At 31.6% G+C, this 28,000-nt stretch overlaps 3 protein-coding genes and 1 long non-coding RNA gene across 21 annotated transcripts in view; 2 read left to right on the top strand and 2 right to left on the bottom strand.

The window, feature by feature from the left end:
* The window catches only part of LOC141450288 (proteasome adapter and scaffold protein ECM29), a 33,844-nt gene extending 27,352 nt beyond the window's left edge, over positions 1 to 6,492 (top strand). The window contains exons 27-36 of one of the 2 annotated variants that reach the window (XM_074120580.1): positions 366 to 524; positions 1,367 to 1,498; positions 1,674 to 1,822; positions 2,166 to 2,329; positions 2,409 to 2,586; positions 2,670 to 2,793; positions 4,300 to 4,491; positions 4,983 to 5,054; positions 6,130 to 6,269; positions 6,344 to 6,492. In XM_074120580.1, the coding sequence (XP_073976681.1) occupies positions 366 to 524; positions 1,367 to 1,498; positions 1,674 to 1,822; positions 2,166 to 2,329; positions 2,409 to 2,586; positions 2,670 to 2,793; positions 4,300 to 4,491; positions 4,983 to 5,054; positions 6,130 to 6,260 (1,301 nt within the window). In that variant the 3' untranslated portion in view covers positions 6,261 to 6,269; positions 6,344 to 6,492. Of the gene's footprint in view, positions 1 to 365; positions 525 to 1,366; positions 1,499 to 1,670; positions 1,823 to 2,165; positions 2,330 to 2,408; positions 2,587 to 2,669; positions 2,794 to 4,299; positions 4,492 to 4,982; positions 5,055 to 6,129; positions 6,270 to 6,343 lie in introns of both variants that reach the window. The other variant, XM_074120579.1, reaches the window with a different exon arrangement.
* A 505-nt stretch (positions 6,493 to 6,997) lies between these two features.
* Positions 6,998 to 9,903, bottom strand: eIF3m (eukaryotic translation initiation factor 3 subunit m). The gene is made up of 4 exons (XM_074120586.1): positions 9,484 to 9,903; positions 8,373 to 8,566; positions 7,859 to 8,275; positions 6,998 to 7,160 (listed from the first exon to the last, which is right to left on the bottom strand). The coding sequence occupies exons 1-4, from the start codon at positions 9,901 to 9,903 to the stop codon at positions 7,031 to 7,033; spliced, it is 1,161 nt and encodes a 386-aa protein (XP_073976687.1). The 3' UTR covers positions 6,998 to 7,030.
* Positions 9,904 to 10,010: 107 nt separating this feature from the next.
* LOC141450300 (uncharacterized) lies at positions 10,011 to 26,166 on the top strand. Of its 14 annotated transcripts, none has more exons than XR_012456039.1 (8): positions 10,011 to 10,126; positions 11,703 to 11,854; positions 11,934 to 12,037; positions 12,312 to 12,367; positions 13,020 to 14,130; positions 15,556 to 15,714; positions 19,807 to 22,922; positions 23,360 to 26,166. It is a non-coding gene; the product is annotated as an uncharacterized lncRNA (long non-coding RNA). The 14 variants fall into 14 exon arrangements; XR_012456052.1 differs by lacking the exon at positions 23,360 to 26,166 and having other exon boundaries at positions 13,020 to 13,208; positions 13,756 to 14,130; positions 19,807 to 21,637; XR_012456044.1 differs by lacking the exon at positions 23,360 to 26,166 and having other exon boundaries at positions 19,807 to 20,019; positions 20,179 to 21,637.
* Positions 12,798 to 28,000, bottom strand: part of LOC141450294 (very long chain fatty acid elongase 7-like) — a 50,818-nt gene continuing 35,615 nt past the window's right edge. For all 4 annotated transcript variants that reach the window (XM_074120587.1, XM_074120588.1, XM_074120589.1 and 1 more), the window contains 8 exons: positions 23,720 to 23,796; positions 19,141 to 19,331; positions 18,187 to 18,267; positions 17,103 to 17,159; positions 16,867 to 16,972; positions 16,552 to 16,688; positions 15,530 to 15,691; positions 12,798 to 15,277 (listed from right to left, as the gene is read on the bottom strand). In XM_074120587.1, coding sequence (XP_073976688.1) covers positions 15,017 to 15,277; positions 15,530 to 15,691; positions 16,552 to 16,688; positions 16,867 to 16,972; positions 17,103 to 17,159; positions 18,187 to 18,267; positions 19,141 to 19,331; positions 23,720 to 23,780 — 1,056 coding nt within the window. In that variant the 5' untranslated portion in view covers positions 23,781 to 23,796 and the 3' untranslated portion in view covers positions 12,798 to 15,016. The remainder of the gene's footprint in view (positions 15,278 to 15,529; positions 15,692 to 16,551; positions 16,689 to 16,866; positions 16,973 to 17,102; positions 17,160 to 18,186; positions 18,268 to 19,140; positions 19,332 to 23,719; positions 23,797 to 28,000) is intronic.

Below are 28,000 nucleotides of genomic sequence, written 5' to 3'. Positions count from 1 at the left end.
TTAAAAATTTAATTATTATAGAAATTTAGGAGAAGGTTGTTGTCAGCAATGGCATGAGAAAATCTTTTTTTGGGCACCAATTTCTTTATTGCATCTCTATTGGGCTCTTCAACAGTTTTTTTTTTTGAGGGGTATTAAGATATATTTATAAGGTTCTATGTATTCATTTATTTGAATTAGGTTGCATCAACATCTGTGATTATTAAATCTTAGGTCCGGTAATTGGATATGAACCAAGGATCCCCTCATGGGAGTGCGCTAACTACTGAGCTAGTCAGCTAAACCCTTTCCTCTATTGTAATTATTATTAAAATTTACTTATTTGACCTGATATTGTATTTTTTCCCTTGTAATTTGAATATTAGGTAAATTTCTTGGTGGACTCCTGAATGGCTTGTCGGATAGAAGTCCAGGTCTTCGTAACCATTATGCTTCCTGCATTGGACAAATTCTAAGGACTGCTAAAGATTCAAGCGTCGTACGTCTTTTAGAAAAGCTCAAAGCACTCTATTTAGAAAAACATGGTAATTACATTAGACTTATTACATATAATTATAATAAATTATAATTTTATTGATGAATTGATAGAATTTTTGGCCGTTGTTGCAATATGTCATAATAGTCGGCTAGATGTAAATGGTTATTTATTTTATTTTTACAATGTTTTAAGGCTTGAAAAAATAAAATAAATCTTTGATCTTTCATGATAGCCGCTCTGACTTTTTTACCATTTCTATTCATATTACAGATGTAAACCATTCTTCAGATTCTTTGGATGTTATACCATTAAGCTTTTGGTTATTATAGCAGTGTGGTTAAAACTTCAGAATCTATATAGTTTTAAGTGAACTTTCTAAATATATTAATCACTTAACTGTGTGATAGAGTTTATATTATTATTATTATTTTTTTTTTTTTTTTTGGCGCATCAACAGCTGAGGTCATTAGCGCCCGGAGCTTTTTCCAGTGCACTGCCGGCCTCCGGACAATGTTCTCTCGTTACAGACAACACTGTCCATCACCGGACAGTGAGCTGTAAGAAGCTCCTAGGAAGAGAAAATCTAAGAGTCAGCAGCTGGATTCGAACCCGGGACCTCCGCGTGGGAGTCCAGTATGCTAACCTCATAGCTAATCCCTTCCCTTTATTTTTATTATTATTATTATTTTTACCCTTTTTTACTTAAATTCTGTGTTTTTAAAATTTTAATAATTGGTTATCATTTTTAAAGTTTCAAAGATTTTTTTCAAGTATACAGAACTTTGTCTAGTTAGTTATGGATATATTTCTTCAAGTGATACTTATATTGATGTTTTGATACAGTATTCACCTCTTTATTTTGTCACATCAAGTTTCTCTGTATTTCAGAGGAGGCAGGAAGAAGAGCTGTTTGTCATACACTTCAAGCGATAGTTACTTACAGCCAAGATTGTATTCGCGACAAACAGGATCTTACGTTACCATTGGTTTTCTTTGCAAAACATCTAGAAAAAGTACCAGGCAAGTGAAAAGATATACGAGTAGATAGGCAAATTGCTTTTATAAATGTGTGATAATCATAATACCATCTTCCTTTTGTTTAACAAAATTTTTGTCCCAAGTAATGTAATATAATTATAATTATAATGAAAAATTATTCTCGGAAGTTATTTCTAGTTTTATTTTTCCAAAGTAGATGGACAAAATAATACAGAATTTGAAGAATGGGGAAATTTATGGGAGGATCTTGACGCCGGATTTGGAGCTATGGCCAACTCTGAGGGAGCAATAGTGGATTTCTGTGAAGCTGCTCTGGGATCACAGTTGTGGAAAGTTAAAGCACAGGTAAAGTCAACTTTTTTTTGTTGTTGATGACTTCGTTAGTATTAGGATTTACTGCTTATATGAAGTTACAAGTTACTGGCTAATTTTTGATTATGACTATTTGTCTGGTCAACGCCAAATCCAATAGTTTCGGTGGACATATTTCTAAATTTGTAAACAGTGAGAAAAAGTTCTGTTGTGACCCCCTAATTGTGGGAAGTTTAGATAGTTAAGTGGAACGAAAAGAATGTAGGGCAAAAACCGTATTAGGCCCTTTTGGATATCCTGAGTCACGCACCGAAAGAGGAGAGCTAATAAGTTTTCTGCAAGAATTCAGTTTTCACTAAAAGTTTCTGTGCTTTAGGCTGGAAGAGCCATAGCTACTCTATGCCAAAGAAGAGGTGAAGATCTCCAAGACGCTAGACGACATTCATTGCTAAATCTACTTATTGGAAGTCTCTCTGGAAGGACTTGGGATGGTAAAGAAGACTTACTGCATGCTCTAGCAGCGCTTATGAAATATCCCAAGTATTATTTTGTTTATGATCATTTTTGAAGATGTGTAATACGTTTATTGTTAATAAGCAGAGTTTTCATTCACTAACAGGTGTATTGAAGGAACTGAAATTGAATTCCACCTTATTGAAGCAATGTTGAAGGAGTGTAAAAAAGAAAATGCAATTTATAAAAGACATGCGTTACGAGCTGTTGGAGATGTTATGGCTTCGCTTTCAACCGATTACTTTGATAAATTGTTTGAGATTCTAAATGAAATTTTCAATAAAGTATATTATGCTTTAAATATTGAAAGTTTATTTATTTTTATCAAAACTTTTAATTTTATAATGGAACATAATATTTATTTTAGGATGACAGTGATTTTGAAAGTGGTGATAAGGACAACGGGGAAAAATACAATAATAAATATTTAATGTTAGAAACTTGTTATGAAACTTTATCGAAATCTTGGCCAAAAATGCAAAGTACGCAAGGTTGGTGAAATTATTACATAGTAAAAGAACTGCTTCTTTTTTTATTTTTGTTTCAGAGTAGATATAGAAACCTTCGTCTTTAATATTTCTTTCTTTATATTTCTAAAAGTGAAAAAAATAAATAATTTTTTTTTTTCAACCGAGAAATCTACCAAATTAGATTTCATAGTCAGGGGCAAAAGCACATACTTAACTATTAACAATTTTCCTAACCAATAAAAAGTTGCTACTCTCGAGATTTGAGCTGAGCATCAACTACCTACAAATCCAGGCTTCATAACCACCACACTATCACCCCGTCCTCGTTTTATTTCTATGAAATTCTGTAAATAAATAAGTATAAAGTATTGCTAATGGCCAAGAAATCGATGCAACCAGGAAAAAAAAAAAAAATGTGAAACCCATACTACTTTTCTATTTTTAAGGTTCTTCATTCGAATACTTGTGTTTTTAGGTCATGCGATTGCACTTAAGGTGGGGCCTACTCTATGCCATAACTGCCCTAATGAATTTTCTTAGAAAAATGTTTCCAACAAAAGTTATAATTGTGATGGAGTGGTCAAAATTAATAAGTTTATAGAAATCTTCGCAGGCATTTTTCGATTCGTTAAAAACTAAAAAAAGTAAAACAATTTCATGAAGTTCGCTCTTCTGCTTTCGTAACTGTAACGGTATAGTGCCGTGAAGTTGGCTTACCAAAGATGCAATTGATAAGGACTTATATTAATGGAAGAATTAATTTAGGTTTTTAATGTTTAATTGTTTTGTACAAATACTTAATTGTAAGGCATTAAATAGATAACAGCTACAGCGTATATCTGCGTTACGCCTAACAGTCACAAAAAGGTAGTTTTGGCTATTGCGACAAGTATGGGAGAAAGCTTCTGTCAACTTGGAGATCTTATCGGAAATTGATTCTTGTGGGCAACGAACTGGAGTTCTCAAATGCTATAATGGTCTTCTTCTGGCTTCAGGCGCGTACATCCGGGTTGGGTTGCAGATTTGGTGAAGTAATGGGTTTAGCTAGGAGTAGACTTGAATGTTCTACATGCGGGAATTGTACTCGGAGGTGTGACTGGAAGACCAACTGCAGTCATATTAGCTGACTTTATTATCTATATGTTTAACTGTGTAGTGGTTGTTTAGTTAACAAGTGTATATATATTAGTTATTATTCACCTTACCCTATATCATTTTTTCTCCAAGTTCGATTTTTTAGCAACTTACTTCTCTTTTAAAAGGGATGAACAACATTGAAAGTAAATGATACATAAAGAAAAAAGGCTAACTATTCGCTTCACTAGGTCAGGCCTTAATCGTATATCCTTGGAAAAATGCTTTCGATAAAAGTTGTTGATATAAACAAAAAATGAAGGGTTTTTATCCGTCTAGCACGAATGTATTTAATACCTCCCACCACTTTCAGACTTTTTTCCATCAGAAGTTGTAGAGAATTTGATTTCAAATATGCTTTCGTCTCACACTATCCTTGTTTATTTTTTTCAGAGAAGTATTGTGAAGATATAGTAGGAGGATGTGTTCAAAGATTAAGAGGTTCAACTAGACAAGTTCAAGTTGCAGTGATGTCTTCTCTGTGTTCAATAGCTGACAAAAGTAAATCATTATTAAGAGACGGAGATCATGGACAAGTGACCAGACTTAATGAGAGCTTTATCACCGCCTTGGACCTTGCTTTGAGTTAGTTTTGTTTTAGCTACAAAAAAAAAAAAGCATGAAGTACCCTTTAAATAAGTGTAAAACTTAACTAGTTGGGTGTGGTTGGATGATAGAAATGTAGGTGACTATTTCAGCGATTCCGTCAGTTTTGCTTGAACAAATGCTTTTTATATCTAGAAACTATGGTCGTGATAGCAAAAAATTATCATAAAAAATACACAAACAGTGCAAGAATTGCACTCAAAGGAAGAGAGCAAATCAACTGATGTGAAATGTATGTTAGCTATTGAAATTCAATAGGCTGGCGAGTACTGTCTATATATTTTCTATTGTTCCCAATAAAATTGCTAAAAAGTCACCGATTTGTTGCCCGTGTTTAGAGGGTTATAGTGTCATCTTTTTCATTATACCTTGAACTTTGCTCTATCTTAACTCCAATAATTTTGCATTAAGCATGAAAAGATTCTTAAGTTCTTAAACTGTCTATAATTATTGTAATTTATGTTTTTTAGGTATTACTAAGCATACAAAGTTACGAAAAGAAGCTCTTAATTTATTGCAAATACTGCAGAATGTGTATAAAGGTAACTTGACTATTGAAAGTAATCATACTTCTCAGTACATTTAAAAGTGTATTATTTATAACTGATCATAAAGTAATGCTCAATTTCTTCTTTCGGCTTTCATTTTTGATAGTGCTTTACTGAGGGACGCTAAATATACACAAATGCTCTTTGGGCATTTGTAAAAACAGTCCCATATTGCCAGCGAAACCTGATTACTAATTATTTCATTTACGTTGGATACATATAGTTGAATTCAGGTCTCTCCAACGAGGTTTTTCCAGCTAATCAGTTTTGCGAATACCTAATACAGTCCAACTTTGAGCAAAATTTTTTTTCTACTTCCCTATAAATTTCTCTCTCTCATAGGTTTTTCTGAGAATTTCCTAAAGCCAAGGGGGTTGTTTCGGATGGCTTAAGTTTAAACACCATTCGTTAAGTCTGTTCCAATTTTTTTAGCTGCTTACTAAATTAATGCCTGCTTTTCTAAAAACAGGCATGTTATCTCGAAACTCTAAATTAAATATAATACTTAATAATACGAAAATATAAATACTTTTTACTTGAGAAACTGATAATTTTGTGAAATTAATAGTTCACTTAGAAACATAGGAGGGGACAGGTTAGAATCTTTAACGACGGCCAAATGCTCTAAAAAAGAATTTCTTGTTCCGCTACCTGTGATCGAAATAAAATTTGGAAGAAAAGTACTAGGGTTCTAGGACTGAACTGATTTTCTTTTTTCTCTCAATATGCATATTATACTACTACCAAACAGATACATTATTATAGATAGATTAAACTAGGGCGGCCTCAAGACCTACGCCACTGCGACCCCTTTGGATCTATTGTGGCTCCCCTTACTCTAAAGCTCACCCTCCAGACCTGTCCTTTTAATCAGACTCCTAATACTGGAAAGCGGCTCTTCGGTAAAGCTCACATTATTATTAATTAGGTTTTTGTTTCTTTTCTTTGCCCCTATTTACAGTATTCATGTTTTGTTTGAAAATAAGGGATTTTTCTCTTTAAATTTCATCGATTCCAAATAATTATTTTTATTAGTTGTATTTATGGACAAGAAAATGACATTTTTCAGATCACAATAATGAACATTATGCCCAAATTAAGGACCTTTTTGATAAATTCAAACCTATTTTGGAGGCAGATTCTGCTCCCGAAATAAAATCAAGGTTTATAGATATAAAGGAAAGTTTTCAAAAAGTATAACTAAATAAGGTAAGTTATTTAAATGATGTTTAAATCAATGCAGTCTCCGCCAGATTTACTAATTAACTTTTCTCATTTTTTAGGCTGATGACCTGTGACACACTATTTTTATTATACAATGAGAGATTTAGATTTCACTTTATGTATTGTGATTCTTCAAGTTCAAACTTAAATGTAATATTTTTGTTATAAATAAATGTACATTACTTCGTGTGTACGCTTTATAATGCAATGGTTTTTTGTTTTTTTTAAATGTTAATGGCAGATGTTAATAAATACCAAGATATGCTAGTATTCCAATCGGGGCGTCTAAGAAATCCAGAACTGGGATAAAAAAAAAAAAAAAATAGTTCCTTCGCTTGCTTATTTAGCATTGCAGAATGTTAGACATTGAAATCTCCATTTCCTTTAGAATCTACATCAGGAATAGTTTTTTTTTTTTTTTTTGTGGGTACTCTCTGAACTTGCTAATCCTTTGTGAAATTTTGTTGAATTGGCGACCTATGTTTAGGCAGACTGATGCTTTCTTACAAAATTAATTTCGGTTCTTTAAACTACTAACCATCAAACTTGTAAGAAATTAGTTTTGCTGGGCTTCTAACCTTCAATTCCTTTCGGAGTTAATTAAAGGAAGAATCTGCAGTTTTAAAGAAGAATCGTACCATTATCTAATGATCAATGAATGCCCCTTTCCATTTTCTAGCTATCCCTAACTATTCTGAGAACAACAAAAACAATTTAAAGTACAAAAACCGTTATATTTTCAGAAATTACATAACAAGTGTTTGTGACTGAGGAGCAGTAACAACAGTGTTCATTGCTTGATGCACTCTCGCTAAATTATATTTCCATCCACGCAATTTATCTCGGAGTTGTTCCCATTGGGCTACTCCAAATGTTCTGTGAAAAAATATCTCAGTTAGTCCATTTTAACTTATTTTTATAGTAATTCATAGTACTTTTTTGCCGTTGAAAACTAACTAATAAGTTCAGATAACAAATAACTCTCTTATTTTATTCTGAAGGTGGAAGTATGCACACGTTTCTTAGGATCATTCTAAATAGATATTTCCTTAAAAAAAATTAAAGGGATATAGAAAAAAAAAATATTTCCGTTAATTTTTTGAATTAATGATTTTGAAAAAAATTTAAAAAAAAATGACTTGTAAACTGATAGAAACAAAAAACTTCTGGATTCTGGCGCAGCGGAATGTCCCGATTTCTATAGGGAATTTCAAAAGATGAAGTAAAAAATTCGAAAAGGAGGGAGAAGCCGTTGGCTTCATAAGAATCGATGTCCTGACAATATCTAAACCCTACCAAATTCGAGCTGTCTATTCACTATTGCTCCTTTGCCGAAAATCGATGAATCACCAAATTCTGGAGTACATAAAAGGAGAAAATAAAAGTAAGAATCTGATTATAGAATGAGCAACGACAGGAAGAAGTTTCCCAGAAGAGAACTTGCAGAAATAACCTAAGTCGAGAAGAGGAACGTTAAGTAAAGGAATCGGATAGAAGATACACACAAAAAAAGTTAATAATCAATCAAATAAATTAAAAAAAAAAAACTATTCCACTATCTTTTGACTAATTACCTGTGCATTGTACTGGAAATATGAACTTTTTTTGTAGACTGATCCATTCTAGCTCTGACAAGCTTTGTCTTCAAAACATCAATCACGAAAGCCTCTACTTCTTCCTCTTTAATTTGAAGCTCTGAAGTGATTGTATCGAATTTCATTTCATTAGCACCTTCAGCCAATTGCATGAATGTAAGAAGACGCATTTTTTTCAAATTGGCTTCATGATCTAAGCCCATTGAATGAACAAACTCCTTATGCTCATTATAGAATTTTATATAGTCACTTAGTTTAGCTGAAACAAATACAGTGAGCAAATCGTGTATCAACTCTCCTTCCAAAAATCTGACAGGTTTCAGGGACATCAGAGGATCAAGTAAAAAAGTGTTAGGATCGGCTAGGGCAGCCATAATGCAACGTTGGGCATCTTCCCTAAAATAAAATAAAAAATGAGCAGTTGAATTAAAAATGATTTTGATAAAATAATTTCATGAAAAAAAGTTTTGCTTGACTCTTAAATTAAATTAACCTGGCGTGCGAAGCATTTTCTGTTGTGTATGTTCCAAGGAGCTCAATCATGACTTTAGCAGCTAAATCACTCTCTTTACAGCTTAGAAGAACTTCATGTAAAAGACGTAATAACTTCTGCATCTGTTCTGTACTTAACGGGCACAGAGAAAACTGTTGTTTCAGGTGTTCTATGCCACGATATACACATCGCACCTGAGAGAAAAAATTATTCATTTAAATATTGCTAAATTATTTCTTACCTAACCCAAAAACATTTTTCACAAAGTTCTTTGTTTTTCGGTATTAAAGAAAATAAAACAGTCCTTGAAAATATAGATAATAAGATGCAGCAAGTTTGTATTCACAGATGATCAGATTAGATGACCTAATGTGATCATTTTTTTAAGGATGATGCTTCAGCTGAATCTAGAGAACAAAGATGATAGCAAAAGAAAAATAGGACACTATCTGCTGGTCAATGTGAGAGAATTAAAGCAAATAGATAACTTTGATAGTCTGTCTCAAAAAAGTACTCTAGACGAAGAAATAAATCAAAGAGAAGCCACTGCAAGAAAATCTTCACGCTTTACAACTTTCTAAGGAAAGTCAGAACTCACAAAAGTAGATTTACTCACTGCAGATTTACCAAGCCGTGTGTAGGAATCTTTCTGTCAATCCACATATACTTCAACCAATATATTTTGCAAGTTCTGGATCCTCACTGTCAAGAACAAAAGCCCAAGCTATGTAAAGAAAAATTAAGGGGAGTCAGTGTGGGACTACCCCGAGAAAGTCACAAGTAATTCCAGCAGCCAGATACTCGATTGTTATCCTACTATGAATTGAGAAGAGACAATAGAGAGAATAATGTGAGACCATGACAGCGGATTCCAGGATAATAAGGAGGTTTAGGGAAATTATGGAACAGATATAAACCAGAATTTCCAAGAAAAATGAATTGGAAAAGTAGAAGCAAAATGGCTCAAACAGAAACAGATGGAAAAAGCTCAGTAGGATCTCAATACCGTTTTAACTACGTCAACAAGAAAAATAGATTAAGTTTTAAAAACCAAGGAATAGTGGCCTAATTAAAATAATTTTACTTACTTAAAATAACATATTTCACTTACTTGATCTACCTGCTTCGCTATCTGAATTAAATGATAGTACACATGATACCTCATTGGACATCTTTCATCAAGAGACTGAAATAAAAGCCACAACACCCGAAGAGTTATATTTCCTAACTTAACACCTTTCGCTTTTGTCAGTTTTTCAGAAAATGCAAGAATGAGGTTCTCTGCACGCTCAAGTGGAATAAGAACAAGAATAGATACAATCGCATTAAGTACAGATTCTATTTCATATTCATTTCCTTCTTTGAAACATGTATCACAAACACCGATAATCTTATGCAGATCATCCTCAATACCCTTAGGGCTTTTTTCTTCAGATATTTCCGCTCCTAGAGACTTGAAGTATACTCTCAGTTCAACAGCTTGTTCTTCTAAGCTAAGGTCAATAAAAACTGCCGGAACGTCCAGATTCATTGTAACAAACCAGAACAACAGATAATTGGAAAATGCGACTTTACTACACGATTTTGTGACGAACAAATACAATATTTTATTGCAAAAAAAAGAAGTGTGACAATGCACGCTTCTCTAACCTTTCAATATATAATTTATATATCTGCAATGCAACCTTTAAATTGGAGGTTATTCTTTGGTTATTTTTGTAGATAGTGAATGTTCATTACCGTTAAAATACAATGTGAGCAAATTTTTACTTTTTCTTTATTGTTTCTTCTAATTTAGAAAAGGGGTTGTTTTAATGCAGATCGTCGATTTTGAGTTATCAATAAACATTTTCCTTTTGAGCATATTTTTAGTTCGGAAAAGTGTTTTTTACAAATTGGTTTGTGCCCACCTCTCAAAAGCAAATCACAAAAGTTAAAAATTGATGTTTCACTTAGATACCAACCGAGTATGTCATTTTAAGGTTTTTGCGCAAATCGGTCAACTGTGAGTACCACATCACTGAATTAATTTTGAGGCTTATATCGAAAACGGCTCCTTAGATTTTCTTTAAACTCATTTTGCTAATTGCTCATTTTTAGATATGTATGTATATTTTATTTGAAACGTTTTTCGAGGAAAATTCAATTAAGAATGCTTGGTAGTTGGGAGTGTTAGGAATTCCTCTCAATCTCCATTGTTTCTTGTACTGGCTTGCCACCACTATAATTCTATTAAAAATCAAATCTAGGGGTAAATTTTCAAGTTTTTTTAAAAAAAATCAGCTATCAAAAGTAACACTTTGCTGCTTAAAGTTTTCAGTGTTTTTAAATTTTCTCGAAAACGGCTCCTACAATTTCATTGAGATCGTATAATGATTTAAAACATATAAATGTAAATCTTTTCTTTGAAACATTTTTCCTGAAATTTCGATTAAGATCACTCCAGAAAGATGATTATCTTCAATCATGTACGTATTTACTCAATGGATTGTTCACAGTTTTTGTGATTTTCTCGAAAATAGCTTCAAGAATTTTCTGCTAACTTCGTTGATACATTACATATATACATGTAAGCGGTAGAAAATGTGGTTGGTCCTCAGTGCTGGATTAGTATTGTTTAATTTGTACTTAGTGATATAAATTTTAAAAAAAATTAATAATGTTGGTATGAATTGAAAATTGTAAAAGTAAAATTCTTCTTCTTCTGTGTCTTAGCTCTTATGCCTTTCAGCGTCGAGCAAAATACTGTTGTTTGAAGAAAATTTCTGAGTTAGAACCTCGTGGTGTACACCAGATTATTTTTCCTTTAAAGTCATTATCTTAATGGGCCTTCATTTAATTGAAATCATCACTTTCTAGACAAAAAATTGGGATGGAGAAATTTTCCATAGTTTCAATCAATGAATGTTATACTTGAATCTACCAGGACATGCCTTTTAACTTGAAATTTTACTTATAAGTTAGTGCTTTGCTATCTTAAGAGACTCCTCAGTGGGCTAACTTTCGCATGTTAAATAAAAAAAATGTATTAGATGTTGTACTTGATAGAATTTTGTGAATTCTCCATAAATGTCTAAATTAATCTGATTTGGTGAGGTGTCTTCTTTCAATTACAAAACTGATTATTGGAATTTTGACTGTTGTCCAGATCTGTAAGTTTTCAAGATGTGTTCTATATGTTCTATAGCTGTAATTTACTTTTTAGATATTAACAGTTTATTTTCTCTTTCCCCTTCTTGCTAATTTTGAAGAGTGCCCTGCAAATGTAGTCAGAAAATATAGAATATATATTTATATATATTGAAATTGGATGCTTCGACGTTGTTACAGTACAGTATAATAAGGCTGGCCTGGGGCTAAGAAATATCCCTTTTTCAGTACAGTTCGACATTTGGGACTTCTCTGGTGTCCTTTTTTTGCAACTGTGGAAGAAGGAGAGAGAAGAGCTCGCTCAAGTATAATGATTTTCCTAATCCAGAAAAGTGAATTTTAATCTACACATTTAATATGATTTTTAATTTTGTAAAAATTTGAATGAACTGAGATTAATTGGTCTTCCAGAAAAGAAGAAAGCTCACCATCTTTAAGCTCACGTATCAAAACTTTAAGGAAAGTAATATGACAAAAATTTCTGTAACCATCAATTTTGGAAAAGCTGAATAAAAGTAAGTGCCTGTAGTTTTAGACTTCGTTAAGCCATCAATTTGCATTTATTGATATTTTGTTTCACGAATTTAGCCAAGTTATAATTATCTGATTACATCTTTCGCATTGATTATTTCAATATGTAAATTATTTTCTTTAACCCACAATATGTGTGTATGCCTATTTCTTTTATTTGATAACACGTTTTTGAACTAGGGTTCGTAAGTGTAATGTAATGCTTAAGGATTAAAACCAAATTATTTATTTAATTTTTTGTTTTCTTATATTTTTTAGCAGCTCAAATGATTTTTAATTTGTAATTGGAAGTGGAAATCAATAAAAATGAAAAGGTAAGTTTTATTTAATTAAAAACGTTTATTTTGTACAATTACTTTGACAACAAAATTGTTTCAAATCTTAGATTCGAATAGAATATTTGTTTTATATTATCAAAAAATAAAAATAAATTACAAACTTACATTATCCATTTATGCATTTATATGAAATTCAAAAGAAAGAAATAAATTAGGAAGAAAAAAAAGCCCTATACCAAAGTATGTACAATATTTTGTTATTCACATTCGCATAACAAACATCTCCAATAAACAAAAACAAATATTTTTTTTCTTAATTATTTACAAAATATAAAAGACAAAAATTGAGCACTCTTTCTCTAGTGAGTTTATTCTTAATTCAGGAGTTCAAAATATAATTTTATGTTTTAGGTATTTACAAAAAAAAAAAAGATTAAATTGTTGCTTCAACTTTTTTGAATTATAAACTAACAAGCTAACGAAATTTTTAAATTATTCATAAGTACTCTTAAAATTAAGTACAATTATGAAATTAATATAAATGACAAGCATATTTGTAAGGCGACTAAATCACAATCTATTTGAAAGTACTAAATGATTTCTTTTATTATAATTATTAGTATTTTTTTAAAGTATACATAGTAAAATTAAAGGAGGTAAAGTAAAAAAGTAATGCCTATTTTTTCAGGCGGGCTTTACGTCCTACTACCGATCACCTGTTGTGGAATTAAATAAAATTCAAGGGCTAAATTGGGAATCGAACCCATTTAATTCCTCAATAAATCTTAGTTATGCGGGCCGTTAATTGTATATATTTAGAATGCAGGCTATATGAAATGCAGCCACTTAGTAAAAATAAAAAGAAAAAGAAAATGAGGTAACTATCAATAGTAACATTCAATTAAGAAAATTCTTATATACGGTTCTTGCAAAGTTTTTTTTTCAATACAATTTTCTAATTAACTAAAAATCTGACCCGATTTCTCTACTGAGTGAAATGTTATTACTTTCCAAACATTTTCTACGACTGCAGTTTGTTTTTAATCAAGGACAGTAAGTAATTCATTAAAGTAGTCTGAAAAAAGTGATTGTTCCTTACCGAAAGGAGGCTAGACTTGTTTTGAATTTTTTTTAACAATTTTTTGAATTGTAGAAAATGTTTCGGATGAATGCAATGGCAATAATTAATTTGCAAAACAACACTGAAATTTAAAAAATGTTCACTGACTATATTCAAAGATTTTTTAAATAATTTTTTTCAATTGTGAAAGTAATAGAGACCGACTGACTTATTCTTTGCTTCTTCAACATTAAGTGTGTTTACAGTAGGTGTCTAATTGGAATTCAGGAATATCAATAAAATATTTGAATTCAATGTTTTATTTCAAGATAACAAATACTAATTTAATATTAATCTTTTTCAGAAGAGTTTCTTTGCAAGAAAAGCAATCAGGAAGTACGTAAGTCGACAAATCATGGAGGTATTTTGCAAGTTTAATCAAAACGAACATTATTTGGTTTGGCATGTACATCAGTTGCCTGACATCAGAATGCCTAAAAAATGAGTGTGCTTTTCCAACACGAAAAGAATTAGTAGCCCAAGAAAGAGATGGTCATACGACGTAGAGGAAGACCTAAAAAAAGCTAGAAGCAGCTCTTGACAGAGATTTGTGGAGGATAGTTTGGGAGGCCAAAGAACACATTGGACTTTAGCCCCATTTAAAATGAGCATCTAATTCTTAGAAAAAACAGAAATTAATAAATATCCGTTTAGCGACCCGCGGAGATGATTTCATTTTGTAAGTGTCTCAAGCAACCAAAGGTTTTTTCTCGTACTTGTCTAATTTAAAGTTAAATTTTACTGCTTAATATTGTTAATATTAATGAAGTGCACTTTAAAAACTACTGAAGTTGTATGAAATATAAATAAATATCTTCGGGAGCTCCCTTTGTCATGGATATACTATTTTATTAATTTAAATGTAACATTCGATCCTTATTAAATTTTCATTTCCTCTATCTAATCTATAAAATAAACTAAACTAACCATCTAATTAATCTAATCATTCCAAATTGTGAAGCTTTTTATTACTATTATTATAACTTCTAATTACTTGAAATCACAATAAATTTAATTGTTTCGTTGAAACAAGCAAGAAAAAGGCAATATTATTTAATTTATTATTATTACATAAGAGCTGGGTAACTAATCAAATGGCCTCCAAACGATAATGAACAAAATAACTAGTTGAGTGAGGGAAAAGAAAGACAATTATTAGTTTTTAATTTTCAGGTACTAAAAAGTTTAGGTAGGAATTTGAAGTTTTTAGGAAAAAAAAAATTATTTTGTCTGATTAAATATTCGACATTCTCATCATTTAGGTTAGGAAAAAATATTTTCTTAAGTGATTTTTGGTAGCATTAACTTGATAAAAAGAAGGAATTAAAAAAGTTTCTGGTTCATTTAATAAATATTTGGTTTAAAACAGAAGCATTGCATAAAAATTGAAAACTTACACCTCTTTGGACTGTCCTTTTTCTTATAAAATTAAAAGCACAGATAGATCAATCATTCAGTCAAAAGTAAGAGCACAGACAGTAAATTAATCAGTCAAGAGTAAAAGAAAGATTTTCCCCAACTTACTTTTGGTTGTCCCTATTCGTGAATTAAAATTTATTTAAATATTAGCTTGAATTATTGATAAATGCCCTATTTCTTAATGTTTCATTACTTATGAAACCATTAGCAGAATGTACTTCAGAGTTTATTGCGTTTTTGTGTTGAGTGATTGCGTTTCCATTTTTGTGGAAACCTCCATTTACCGCACCAATACCGTTGCTAGTGGTTCCATTCACTTTGGTTATCGCTGAACCGTTGGTTATTGTACTTCCATTTACAGCACTTCCATTCTTGACAACTCCATTTCCATTTTGGGTTATGGATACCTAGAGAGATGAAAAAAGGTTTAATTAATTTGAAGATATAAATATTTAATTTAATTAATTGCAAAAACATATAGTAATAATTAATTAATAGTAAAAACTAATAATTCAAGCTAAAATTATCTGTTCATTTTTTAATATATGTAACTGTCTTTTTCTTATTTATTCTACATAATAAAGTAGGATTTCTTAAAGTAAAAGTCTCATCAAAATCATATTACTGATTTACTTTAAATGATCATATCTTTAACTAACCTTTCTTTTCTGTTTGGCATTGTAAGCCTGTTGGTAGAAGTCCTTGAACAAGAAGTAGAACATAACAGCATGTAATCCGATCCACCAAACAAAAGCTTTAGGATAGTTACAATCAATGAAAAGTAATTGGAAGGCATGGATCATTACGAGCACAAACTGTACCTGTAAATTAAACAAAATAATCTGTAAGTATTTTTGCTATAATAATGTGAGAGATATTGTAAATGTCGATAATGTTGTAAGTAACGTAAGAATTCATCTGTTCGCGTTTATCTAGCATTCTGTAGAATGTTGTTCATAGTTTTTGGTGACTGAATCATTGATTTAGAAGGAAGAAAAGTGATTGTAATTTTCAGTCATATTTTTTATTATTTTTGCCAAGCTTTCGTCCTAGCGACTAGGTCATCTTCAATGCTCATACTTATGGACAATTACGAGTATAGTATCATTACTTCTAAAGTAGGGGTGTCTTCAGTTCTCACTATTCAGGTATTTTATAAGCATAAGCATATTTTATAATTGTCTGTAAGTCTAAGCTCAGAAGTGACGTAGCTTTGCTAAAAATAGTAAAAAAATTATGACTGAAATTGGCATTAATTTTTCTTCTCATATGCCTTTTGATAATTTTTTATAGTTGTAAGCTACATTATTTATGATTTAATAAATTTTTTTAAAAATATAAATTTTCAGTGGATTAGTGCAGATTTTATAGGGGTTGTCTGTAGAGTCAAATGCAACGCAGACCTTTATGTGTGAAAGATATTTACACAATATAGCAGTCCGTAATGTATAATTTGAATGTGTGGCGAGATGAACTAAGTTTACTAGTAGCCTAAACAGCCTTCTATTAACTCTCTGTAATTCACGTTCCCTCAGTTTTGCAATAATTGTAGCTATTGAAGGCTAATAATAAAGTTTAATAAAAGATTCAGCTTATTATTGTCATACTTTGACAATTTATAACTTTAGAAGGATAAAAATTGAGGGTGCACAGCAAATTTCCATATAAAACAAAATGTTACCATTTGTAAAACAGTTAAATATTTCTTCCACCACAAATACTTCTGCATATGTGGACCAAAAGCAGCCAGCAAGTAGTAGCTATACATTACAATATGTACAAAGGTGTTCAACATTCCGAAGAAAGTACTGTGACCACCTGGAAATTAAAAAAGAAAATTACAGGCGTGATGTTTTAGAAATTGGATAAAAAAAAAACTTAAATAGTTTATTCAACAATCTTTAATATAACTCCTAGAAAGAAATAATTTTAAATGTCTGAGTATATTTGTATTTGGTATTGCAGTTAATATTCGACCAAAAAAAAAGGACATCACCTGGTGAAAATTTAACACCAAACCATGTTGAAAGTGGCATTACTCCATGATGAATAACATGTAACCTGGTAATCTGACTATTTTTCTTACGCAACACAAAAAAGAACTAAAAAAAAAAAAAATGAACACAAAAGATAAATATTTTAAACATAAATAAACGAATAATTTGTGTTAAAATTAGAAGAAGTTCTATCTTTATTTTTTAAGATAATAATATCAAAAAATTAAGCAATTACCGTATCAAAAAATTCAGTAAATTTTGAAAAATAATACCACCAACAACCTGCGGCAACCTGAAAAAAGATAATAATATAAAGAAATTATGTTGTAAAAGTTAGAAAATTTATCATCGCAATGAGTAGATCTGCGACGTTTAAATCTTTGCCTAGGAAAATTGGAGTTAGGGTACCTCCAGGAGAGAGAAGGCGCTTCTGTCTCGTGTGCCCTTTGAGATTAAAGTATAGTCCTGCCCTTTATATACTGTTATGAGTGGTAAGGGTTAAATTTATCTTGCAGATTAATAATACTGTTAGGTCTTAACCCAGACTCCAGAGAAGCATGAATTTATGAACAGAATCACATTGTGTATTATTTTCTTAAATTGTTGAATAAAGCACAGTGAATGAGGAAAGGTTTTGAGAACATAATTATCTTACTCAGATGTTAAAGAGTTAGTGGCAGATGAAGAACTAGATGTGAATGATTTGGCTAAAAGAATTAATGATTCTAACAACGATGAGGAGGCATGTATTAATACTCGTACCGGACGGCAAAGTCACTGCATTGAGTGAAAATTGGATAATAATTTTGAAAAGAGAGCCGATAAGTTTAAGCGACTTTCCAACTGTATTTATCAAATTTTTGCTCGGGCATTATACTTAGATGTTATTCAGATGGAATGTATTAGGTAGTGTGTAGGATTGTTTTAATCAACACCTTAATAATAATATTATAATCAACGTTTAATAATATCTTTTTTTATTGTAGAACTTTTGATCTAAATGCAACTGAATATCTCGGCCAATTTTCATTGAAAAGTAGGAAATCAGACTTTTGTGATTGAGAAAATATTTTGAACTGTACCATCTTATAGTGTACAGCTTTTATAATTTGAATAATTTTTTTTTTAAAAAAGAGTCTGTGCATAAAAGAAAATTTTAAAGAATTGTTGTAATGATAGTAGTAACTCAATTAAGAATGGGGGAAAAATAGTAATTACATTTTAATAATACATGGGCATGGTTATCTTTATACATATCTACCCAAATAAGTGCATGATGATGTATCACTATGCGAACAACATACTATTTTATTACTTACCCTCATGGCATGCGGGCTTCTGGAATAATCCACAGGTTGACATCTAAAGCTGTACGTAGTGAACCATCCAGCATGAAGTGCCTAAATAGTAATCAAATATTAAATAAAACTATCTCTTACAACAGGGAGCTTCTTACAGGTCACTGTCTGATGACAGTGTTTCTATGTCGAAAGAATATTGTCCGAAGGTACAGCTTTGATCTTGAGCAAAAGACCTTAGATCTTGCTAATTACCTTAAAGTTTGACACGCTTTAAACAAAACACTAAAGAGTAGGAAATCATTAAATCATCATTGTGTAATTAAATGGTGTTTTGTTGACAACATGGATTCTGAAAAATGTGTATTGGAATTTATAATTGCGTAAGTTGCAGTTATTTATTTCTATGAATGGAAAATCATTGTTATAATTTGTAAATATAGATAGATATGAAATCATTGGATTAAAAAATGAAAATTAATGAATGAGCTTTATGGGGAAATAACTGCTGCAGAACTTTCATGAACTTTAAAACCTTCTGCAGAATTGAAGTGTCTAAAGATATCGTTAGCCGCAATTTTAAATTATGTGAATATAAAAAAGAAGTCTAGTGCCGCATGAATGTACACCATTATCCACCAGCAGAGTAGATTCTTGCCAACACTCAGTACTGCTTACATGCGCTTCTACAAAAAAAAAAAAAGTGGTGAAAAGTTGATTAACTGTCGAAATCCTGAGATGGTGATTATGGCATTCCTGTCTGATACAAGAAGATAATTTGAGAAAAACGCGAGCTACCGGAACTTTTCAGTAAGAGTTCGCATTATTTTCCAGTGAAGTTACCATAAATTCCGATCTTTATTGACTACAAATAGTGTGCACCAAAAAATGGCTAATGATAACCAATAAACGCAAACAAATTTTGTTCTGGACATCTACATTTCACAAAAAGCAAATAAAAAGAAGTGTACTGACCTCTCCAAAGAGCCATGCGCTAAATATTACTTGCAGAGCATTATATACAATGAGAGTGTTCTTCAGTTCAAATGGTTTTCGATTCTCCATGAATTTAGGTCCGACAACTTTTACAATAAAAGCATATACAAGGCAAGTGGCCAGAGTTGGTAAAGGGCTGCTCATTAATGGCCAGTCTTTAACTCGTTCATCTGGTGAAATAAGCAAAGAAATTACTTTAAGATATCTTTTTCAAAGTTTAATGAAAATAAGTTACAATTAGTACAAAGTATCTTAGAAAAGGCATTGTGGTGTTAATTTTTTCTTGATACAATTTTACAAAAATAAAACTTAAGCCCATATTAAGTATCTTGGATATTTCATTGAAAAAGAAAGGTTTTGAAGTATTTTATATTCTTCTCTACCGCTTGGCCAAAGTTTGTAAGACTTTGTAGTGTTCTAATCTTTTCCATGAAAATTATCAAGGGATTAATTATCACTAAGTTATCCGGCCTGACACTAAAACAAAAACATCATTAGCTACCAGATTTCACTTTATCTATCTATCTTTCTTTCTTTGCCTTATTCAAAATGTTTCGACTCGCAAGTCACTTTCGTAGTTACCCTTTATAAGTACAGAAGATATATACTCTGCTGCCTGAACTGATGATAATTATAATATTCTAGTGATAACACGGAAAATGAAGAAGCAGGCCACTCGAAAATCCTAGCTTAAGGAAAAACAAGAGGTTCTTGTATAAAAAGATTCGAAGAGAGATTAAGTCTAAAGTGTGACATCAATAAGCCAAGAATAAGGAAGAGCTTCGCTCCTAGACTAGTTTAAACATCGAATACTATTGCTCTTATAGTCTACTTCCAGACTCACTTTTTTTCCAAGAGGTATTCAACAATACGGCCTTGCAGAAATATTTAAGGGCAAGGAAATATTTCATTTTTTCTAATTTTGTGATAATTATTTTTGTGCAACTTTAAGCATTTTCATATTACATTTTACTAATGAATTAAATATTCAGAAAACTAATATGCAGTTTGTTTCAGGAAAAACGATTTTGCCTTTCAAATTAGAAGCATAAAGCTATAAAGCTGTTTTCTGTATATAAATACAGGGTGACCAGAGTTATATGCTCCACCCACTTTTTTTTTTAACGGCGGGAAATTTCGAAAAAATAAAAAACACGTATTTAATCATTTTTAGTCTAGTTTATTTTCAGTGATTGACCCATTTTTTTAAACCCTTGTATCTCGAGATACAGCATCCAACTTTTGTTTTTCAAATGGAACGTTATATTTTTTGTTGCATATTTTTGTAGTATTTGATCTCCTAAAAACCACAAAAAAAATTTTTTTGAAATCGGTTAGGTTTTTCAAAAGTTATGGGTATTTAAAATATGAAAAACAAATTTCAGTTTACTGTCAAAATTACGTTATTTTGTTTAAAGAATCTATTCAAACTGGGTACAACCAACGGACAGGCAAGCCAAAACTCTGGACTCCCACGCTTTGCTTGTAGCAGCACTTATCGTGGCGAAGTCAAGATCTAGGCAGGCTAGAAGTATTCGACGTTCAGGTTGCTTTTTCTACAAACGTTTAGGTGGAGTTGTAGGAAATCAACTAATCGGCCCATACTTCTACAGAGAGAACTTAACTGGTGAAAGGTATCCAACTTTTTTTTCAGAGACATTTTGCCAGTTCTGCTTGAAGATGTTCATCTACAACGTCGGATAGATATGTATTTTCAACAAGATGGTTGCCCGGCGAGAGTGGTTCGAGCTTAGCTGGGCAGAAATTTCCATTAAAAGTGCGTAAGGACTCATTGTCCCATCCAATGGCCACCTCGATCTCCGGACTTAACCCCAATGGACTATTTTTTGTGGGGATACCTAAAAAATAAAGTGTAAAGTATCCTTAATCCCGTGGCTTCAGATGATCAGAAACGTCGAATTACTCTAGCCTGCCTAGATCTTTACTTCGCTACCATAAGTGCTGCTACAAGCAAAGCGTGGGAGTCCAGAGTTTTGGCTTGCCTATCCGTTGGTTGTGCCCAGTTTGAACAGATTCTTTAAAAAAAAATAACGTAATTTTGACAGTAAACTGAAATTTGTTTTTCATATTTAAAATTACCATAACTTTTGAAAAACCTAACCGATTTCAAAAAAATTTTTTTTGTTGTTTTTAGGAGCTCAAATACTACAAAAATATGCAACAAAAAATATAACGTTCCATTTGAAAAACAAAAGTTGGATGCTGTATCTCGAGATACAGGGGTTTAAAACAATGGGCCAATCACTGAAAATAAACTAGACTAAAAATGATTAAATACGTGTTTTTTATTTTTTCGAAATTTCCCGCCGTTAAAAAAAAAGTGGGTGGAGCATATAACTTTGGTCACCCTGTATATCAATCTGACAGTTGAACGAAACATTTATAAATGCAGGATTGTTGCATTTTTAAACTAATGTATTCAAAAAATTTCTATAATAAAAATTCAACGGAATCATTGCTGCATTATTTATTAAATTTTATTATGCCAAAACAATCAACATACAATAATTGTAATAAACCTTTTTTGTATTGAAAATCTGATGCACATTGTTTATTGTTGGAATAGTTAGAATGACAGTTATTATAATTACAATAACGGGTCTTCGGGTCATCCTTAATAGGTCACCTTCAGTATCTAAATAGAAGGAAGTCACTTATTCATAACAAGATGATTTGAAAAAAATCAAATTAATTTCTTTGATTAGCTGACCAGCGGAATTCGCTGGATTCATCAACCTAATGATAAATTCGCCCTCTCCCCACCTTCGAGCTGGTTTGTACAATTGTTAGTTTCTTTCTTAGATTCCGCTTTCATGACGTCTCTGTTCCTTGTAATTAGTTAAGTGTGTAATTAATCAGTAGGTTTACTTCTTTTTCCAAAATTTTCCGGATTTTGTCTTTGTCGAAGTTGTAACGACATAATTCCTGTAGAACTAGATGATTGGCATAAGAATTGTTCCTTTTACCTTTGTATCCAGAGCTGTCATGTAAATCTATTCTATGCATGTGGTTTCTATTGTCTCCTGTTCTTAAACAGATCATAGTGTATAGAAATACCGGGGCTCATTTTCCGAGTGGCAAAAGACCACTTCCAGGACAATGGAACTACTTTTAGGGGGTTTCGCCTGGGTCTCATAATTTACATACGGCTGCATTATTGTCCGATATTTTTTTATTTCTGAGTTATTGGCGCCCGCAGCTTTTTTCAGAGCACTTCCGGCCTCGGGACAGTGTTCTCTCGTTACAGACAGGAATCCAACAATCGCTAACTACTCAGTTGATCCATTCCCTACTGTCCGACGATATTATTATATTATCCGCTGTAATATTGTGTGCCAAACTTCTGTCGCATGTTGTATTGCTTTCTCAAGAGCTATTAGCTTTTTTATACATTACTTACGCCTGCAGTTTACCCTTCGCCTACTCTGCATTTAGTTGCCAATTACAGTCTTGGAAACATGAACAGTTATTCGTCTCCTACCATTCTGGCTACGTCAAGCGGTTAATAGCTGAGTCTAACCTTTAAAAATCATAAAATCGTTTGGCACATAAAGTTTACTGAATTAATATTGCAACGGATATTTACGACAATACCACCAAACAGTTTAAGGATTGCATAAAATATTCGATTTGTGTAAAATGTTTTATACTGTTTGTGTAATTTTGTGAACAATGAGAAAATCAGTTTTGTGTTGTTGGTGTAAACAGAGACCACGTAATGGTTAAAGTACCAATTAGCGGTAGTAAACATTTATTTATTTGTATCTTTGTTCTGGCCTTGAACTACTATTATCATTAGTGAAACCTATTGTCTTATTCTACGAGAATTTGGCTTTTTCTCTCACACATTTCTTATTTTCTACACTGCGAGGTCGTACGGGAACGTAATTCTAAACCTAACCTTACATTAATTACTTTATAACCAATAAATTGTTGCAAATTGTAACATTTTATTTATTAAGTTTACATCGAAATACATATTTCGAGTTCGAAAGTGGTTTTTACTAGTCTTTATGAGTCTGTGTGAACTCCGAAGCTTGCCCCCCCCCCCCATTATAGAAAGCTCCTCTTAGCTTAAGAATTCCTCCACTTGGTCATAAGCTTCCCTATTGGTCTTTTCTTTTTAACCCGTAACTAATTCTATCATATTTTTTAAATACTATTTTATCTTTTCCAGGTCCACCTGCGGAGCACTGCTTCTCACTTGGTTAATATTATTTGTATTAAATTAAGGATTCAAATTGGCGAGGAATCGGTCCAAATAAAAACAAGAATTCGTCTTTTTGACGTTTTTACAAATATATTGCCTTCTTCAGGGCGCGACTATGCAGAGGTTGGTTGAGTTACAGAAAACTGGACCGATTGATTCCTCGCCAATTTGAACCCTTAATTTAATATATTACGGTCACTAAAGCAATATATATTCATTATTTGTATAATTAGTTAATGCTAGGGAGTCATTGTAGATCTTTTAAAGAGCAGTGGATTGTAACAAATACTTACTATAAGTTGTTTAGTTATTAAAATTCAGTCTTACCACTTTTGTTTTCCATTAAATCAGTATAAGTGTCTGCAATTAGGTTTATTAAGGCCGCCATTTCCAGGTATCTTTAGCTGAAACAAAAAAAAAAAAATATTTTAATAAATATTTTGTAGAACAATGAGAAGAGGATTTGGTGTCTCGGTCATGGAAGTTTATTTGTAAATGGGAGATCCCAATTTGTGATCCGCTTGAAAGTCTTTATTTATTAGAGAATGTTAAAAGGACAAAGTATGTACTTCCACCCCGTTTACAATTTGGTAGTTGGACGTAAGCCCCGCATGAAAAAATAGACGATTACTTTAGTAGTAGTAGAAGAAGAAGAAGAAAGTTTTTATTTAACAATTAATTCATTTTGTGAAAATTCAATATTCCCAGGAAAAGTTTCAAATCGAACTGATAAATTAGTCTGTCTAGGTTTGGTGGATGCCTGGAAACTTACTGAAAGTTCGAAGAACTTCCGGCACACTCGCATCTCCCATAAACTAACATTCTTCCAAGTCGGCATTTCCCGTACACTTTTAATGTGCCTTTAAGATCTGCAGGTGCATAATGTTTTGAAACGTAATAGAGACTACTTTACGTCTTTCTGAGAAGCTAATTAAATTAGTGTATTTTTTCGTAGGCAAAATTTTCAAATAAATTAAAACCTTGGATTACATATTAATATTAAAAGTTTAAATAAGTATGGGAATCATTTTTTAAAGTATGCAAAGAGTAGAATAATTCTACATGGTAAAATGCACATGTTCAGCCACTATTCTTTAAATTTTGATTTTTTGTTTTATATTTAATTCATATTAATGATTTCGGTAGGAGAAATGTGCTTTACATTGCACTGAAAGAACATTTTAAGGGGAACTGTTACATTCCCGAACCCAGAAGCGCGCTTAATAGAATTTTCTTTGGGAAACTTGCATAGGAAAATTAAAGATCAACTTGTAAGCAATAAGTGTAACAAGTTTAATGAAGATCATGGACGTTGCTGTCGTCAAGACGTACTGGAATCGATCAAGGACAAGGTAATTTTCCAGTCAAGCAATAAAGTGTATCGTTATAAGTTATATTAAAACAAAATAATTGTTATGATTACATTCTTATTGTTATAATGTGTTACAAGTTTTTGTGTTTGTGCTACAATCAGCGTATTGGCGCTTAAGTAGCAATGATAACGGTAAAAAATGAGGCAAACGAGTGGAGAAGTAACCCCAGTGGTAACACTCCAAAACATTAGACTGTTAGTCTCTCCTTAAGAGGAGATCATGAGGCCACTGTCTCTTTAGGCGTCTTGTTGGGTCATCAGGAAGAGTTCTTGAAGAAAGATTTTGAGCGAGGATTTATATGAGATTGCAGGTTAATATGAAATTGAACTGTATCGTGTTTTAGCGACTTGTGTGACAAATGAAAGAAGAAAACTAAAGAAACTTAAGAATATTTTACTAACCACTTATAAGTAAATGAAAAACTTGAGATATATACGTATATAAAAAAAAGTGAGATTATGCATTTGGAAAGAACTTGATAATAAGAACATTAATAATAAGAAAATCAAGAACTTGATAAGACTAGATAATAGAGTTGACCTTCACTGCATGGAATAAGGGAGATTATTAAGAATGGGTTTATGTTCCGCATCATATTTGGTCACATTGTGTGCATTACATAAAGATGATGAGAAATTGCGCTGTGACTGGGTTTTATGATCATTCATTGTTTAATTAAAAATAGCCTATATCTTCCTGGGAGTTCTGCTCATACATAAGAACAATAGATTTTCAAAATTCCAAATTAAAGTGACGTTGAATATGTAATAAACAATGGAACTTGTAAAAATTAAATTGTTTTATGTTAAGAAAGTTAATGTTCTCGAATCTTAAGGTATTTTAATAACTATAATAAAGAAATCATTTCAACTTTTTCCACTCTAAGAAGAATAAGTTCTGCGATCTTATGAAATTTTTGTAATTGAGTTATAACCGGATATACATTGCTTGGGCCCTGTAAACTTTTTAGACCAATGGTAACTGTAGTTTTTTTTTAAAAAAAACTAACTATCTTATTATTGCGCCTTGTTCTCAGTTCTAACTTTAAGGTTTCAGCTGAAATTTGCCAATCCGAATTTTGTAACTTTACATTTCGTACACTGCTGAAATAAATTATAATTACTTCAGACTCTATATAGATTGATGTCCAGGTTCTCCTGCATTTATTAGCAGAAAGAAAATTTATGTTCATAAACTATAATTTGTACTAAAGCCAGGAGAGAAAGTCACTGAATGTTTCGCAACTAATTTTTTATTCCTCCATCAAAGTACGTTATAATGCAATAATGCTTTTTTTTTGTTTACACTTACATTTAGTTGAAAGCCAATAAGTATTGGACGAGGTAATACAGGTAATTAATTACCCATTTGGTAACACAAATAAAATAAGTACTCATAGAATTTTGTTGTACCATTTATATGAAAAGTTTGTTATTTTGGAGCAATTAGGCTTACAACAGTCACAAATTATTAATTAATTTTGTTAACCTTGTTCATTCAGATGAGCAAATTGAACAACTCTTTCAGGTGCTAAGTATGTACCAATGATTTTTTTTTACATAATCAGTAGCACTTGTATCTTCTTGCTATTACAGTGATGATGATTTGCAGCTTGGCAGCTAGTCATCTATAGCTAAAGTTCATATTCTATCATAACATTGTACGAATCTCTTTAACAAAAACTTACAGTTTAAAATGTTAAGTATAAGGGTTGATTAAACGCCAAAAGGTACACAAATCAGCAAGCACCCAACATTTCATTAATTCTTCATTAATATTTAAGTAATTTTACTGCATTAATTTTCATTAATATTTTTTAGAATTTATTAGATGTCACAGACCCTTATGCTGGCCATTTTCGTCTACAAAATATTTGTTCAAGTAGCACTGTAGATTGACTGTAATATCTAGTTATTTATAATAATCAAACTATTAAATACAGGTTAAAAAGAAAAACGTTATAAAAAATAAAAAAAAATTATGAGGCTAAAAAATTCAAAACTTTTTTTTATAAAAAAAAATGTAATATGTAATATAAAGTAAATAAGATATGTATATTTTTAGGACAGCTAATTATTCCAGTATTTTACTATAAGTAAAATTAGGGGGACTAAATTAAATTACAATTGAGAAATCAATAATTGTTGTTGAATAATCTACTTGTTATTAACTGTGTGTTATTTGTGCTCACGAATATTTCGGTAAGACGAATTCAAGACAGTAGCCTACTCTAACTTTGTCTTTTTCTACTTTAACATGCATGTACATATGTGTGATTTATCATAATTATAACAAAAAAATATAAATGAAGTGGCCAGCATAAGGGTCTGTGACATCTAATAAATTCTAAAAAATATTAATGAAAATTAATGCAGTAAAATTACTTAAATATTAATGAAGAATTAATGAAATGTTGGGTGCTTGCTGATTTGTGTACCTTTTGGCGTTTAATCAACCCTTATACTTAACATTTTAAACTGTAAGTTTTTGTTAAAGAGATTTTTGTACCTTTTGGATAGATTTTCCTTTTTGTCTATTTTACAAAGTTACATATCTGCTTTACAGAATTTTTTAAATTTGGAATAAGCAATTCTATCATTATAACCTGATAAGATGGTAAGTCGGAACCGTAACTACCACTAGAGAGATCTTTTTAAAGAATGATTATCGTTAAGGTCCCCCAAACCATCCTCAGTAACAACTTTTTTTGAAAAAGCGTTTTGAATAAAATAGGAAGGTATTTGTGCGTAAATAGCAAAATTAAACTGCGATTTCATTACTTCCTTTTAAGAGGAGTAAGAAAAATAAACTGCGATTGCAGTACTTCTAGGCAAAGAGGCAAAGATTTTTTAATCGAACGACAATTCATTGATTTAAATCGGTTCACTCATTGATAATTTAAACGATTGCAGTACTTCCTCTTAGTAGGTGCAAGAGCATCAGCAATGTAGAGGAGCTTTAACCACTTATTCGAGCTGAATTTTATCAAAATCGGACTAAGCGTTATAGAAATATTGGTAATAATAGTTTTAGAAAGGGCCTTATTTGGGTGGGGCAAACTCCCCTCCTTATGAGGCACGGCGTCGAGACCTTTATAGTGCAAATCTGTACAAAATTTCGATTCGAATGACATTTCATTCATGAAAATCGGTTCACGTGTCGATAATTTGAAACGATTCCTATACTTCCCCTTAACAAGTGTAAGAGCTGATTGCCGCTTTAATGTTACGTAGGG

Source organism: Rhodnius prolixus, unplaced genomic scaffold, assembly GCF_049639745.1.
Source record: "Rhodnius prolixus isolate KJV_2025 unplaced genomic scaffold, Rpr scaffold_2, whole genome shotgun sequence".
NCBI classification, from domain to species: Eukaryota; Metazoa; Arthropoda; class Insecta; order Hemiptera; family Reduviidae; genus Rhodnius; species Rhodnius prolixus.
The sequence above is the reverse complement of the archived record's forward strand: the minus strand, read 5'-3'. Positions and strand labels throughout refer to the sequence as shown.

Coding starts and splice junctions, on each gene's coding strand:
- eIF3m (XM_074120586.1), bottom strand. CDS start 9,903: ATGAATCTGGACGTTCCGGCAGTTTTTATTGACCTTAGCTTAGAAGAA. Junction 8,276..8,372: donor GAAAATGCTTCGCACGCCAG/GTTAATTTAATT, acceptor ATTTTATTTTAG/GGAAGATGCCCAACGTTGCA. Junction 7,161..7,858: donor ATTTCCAGTACAATGCACAG/GTAATTAGTCAA, acceptor ATTTTTTCACAG/AACATTTGGAGTAGCCCAAT.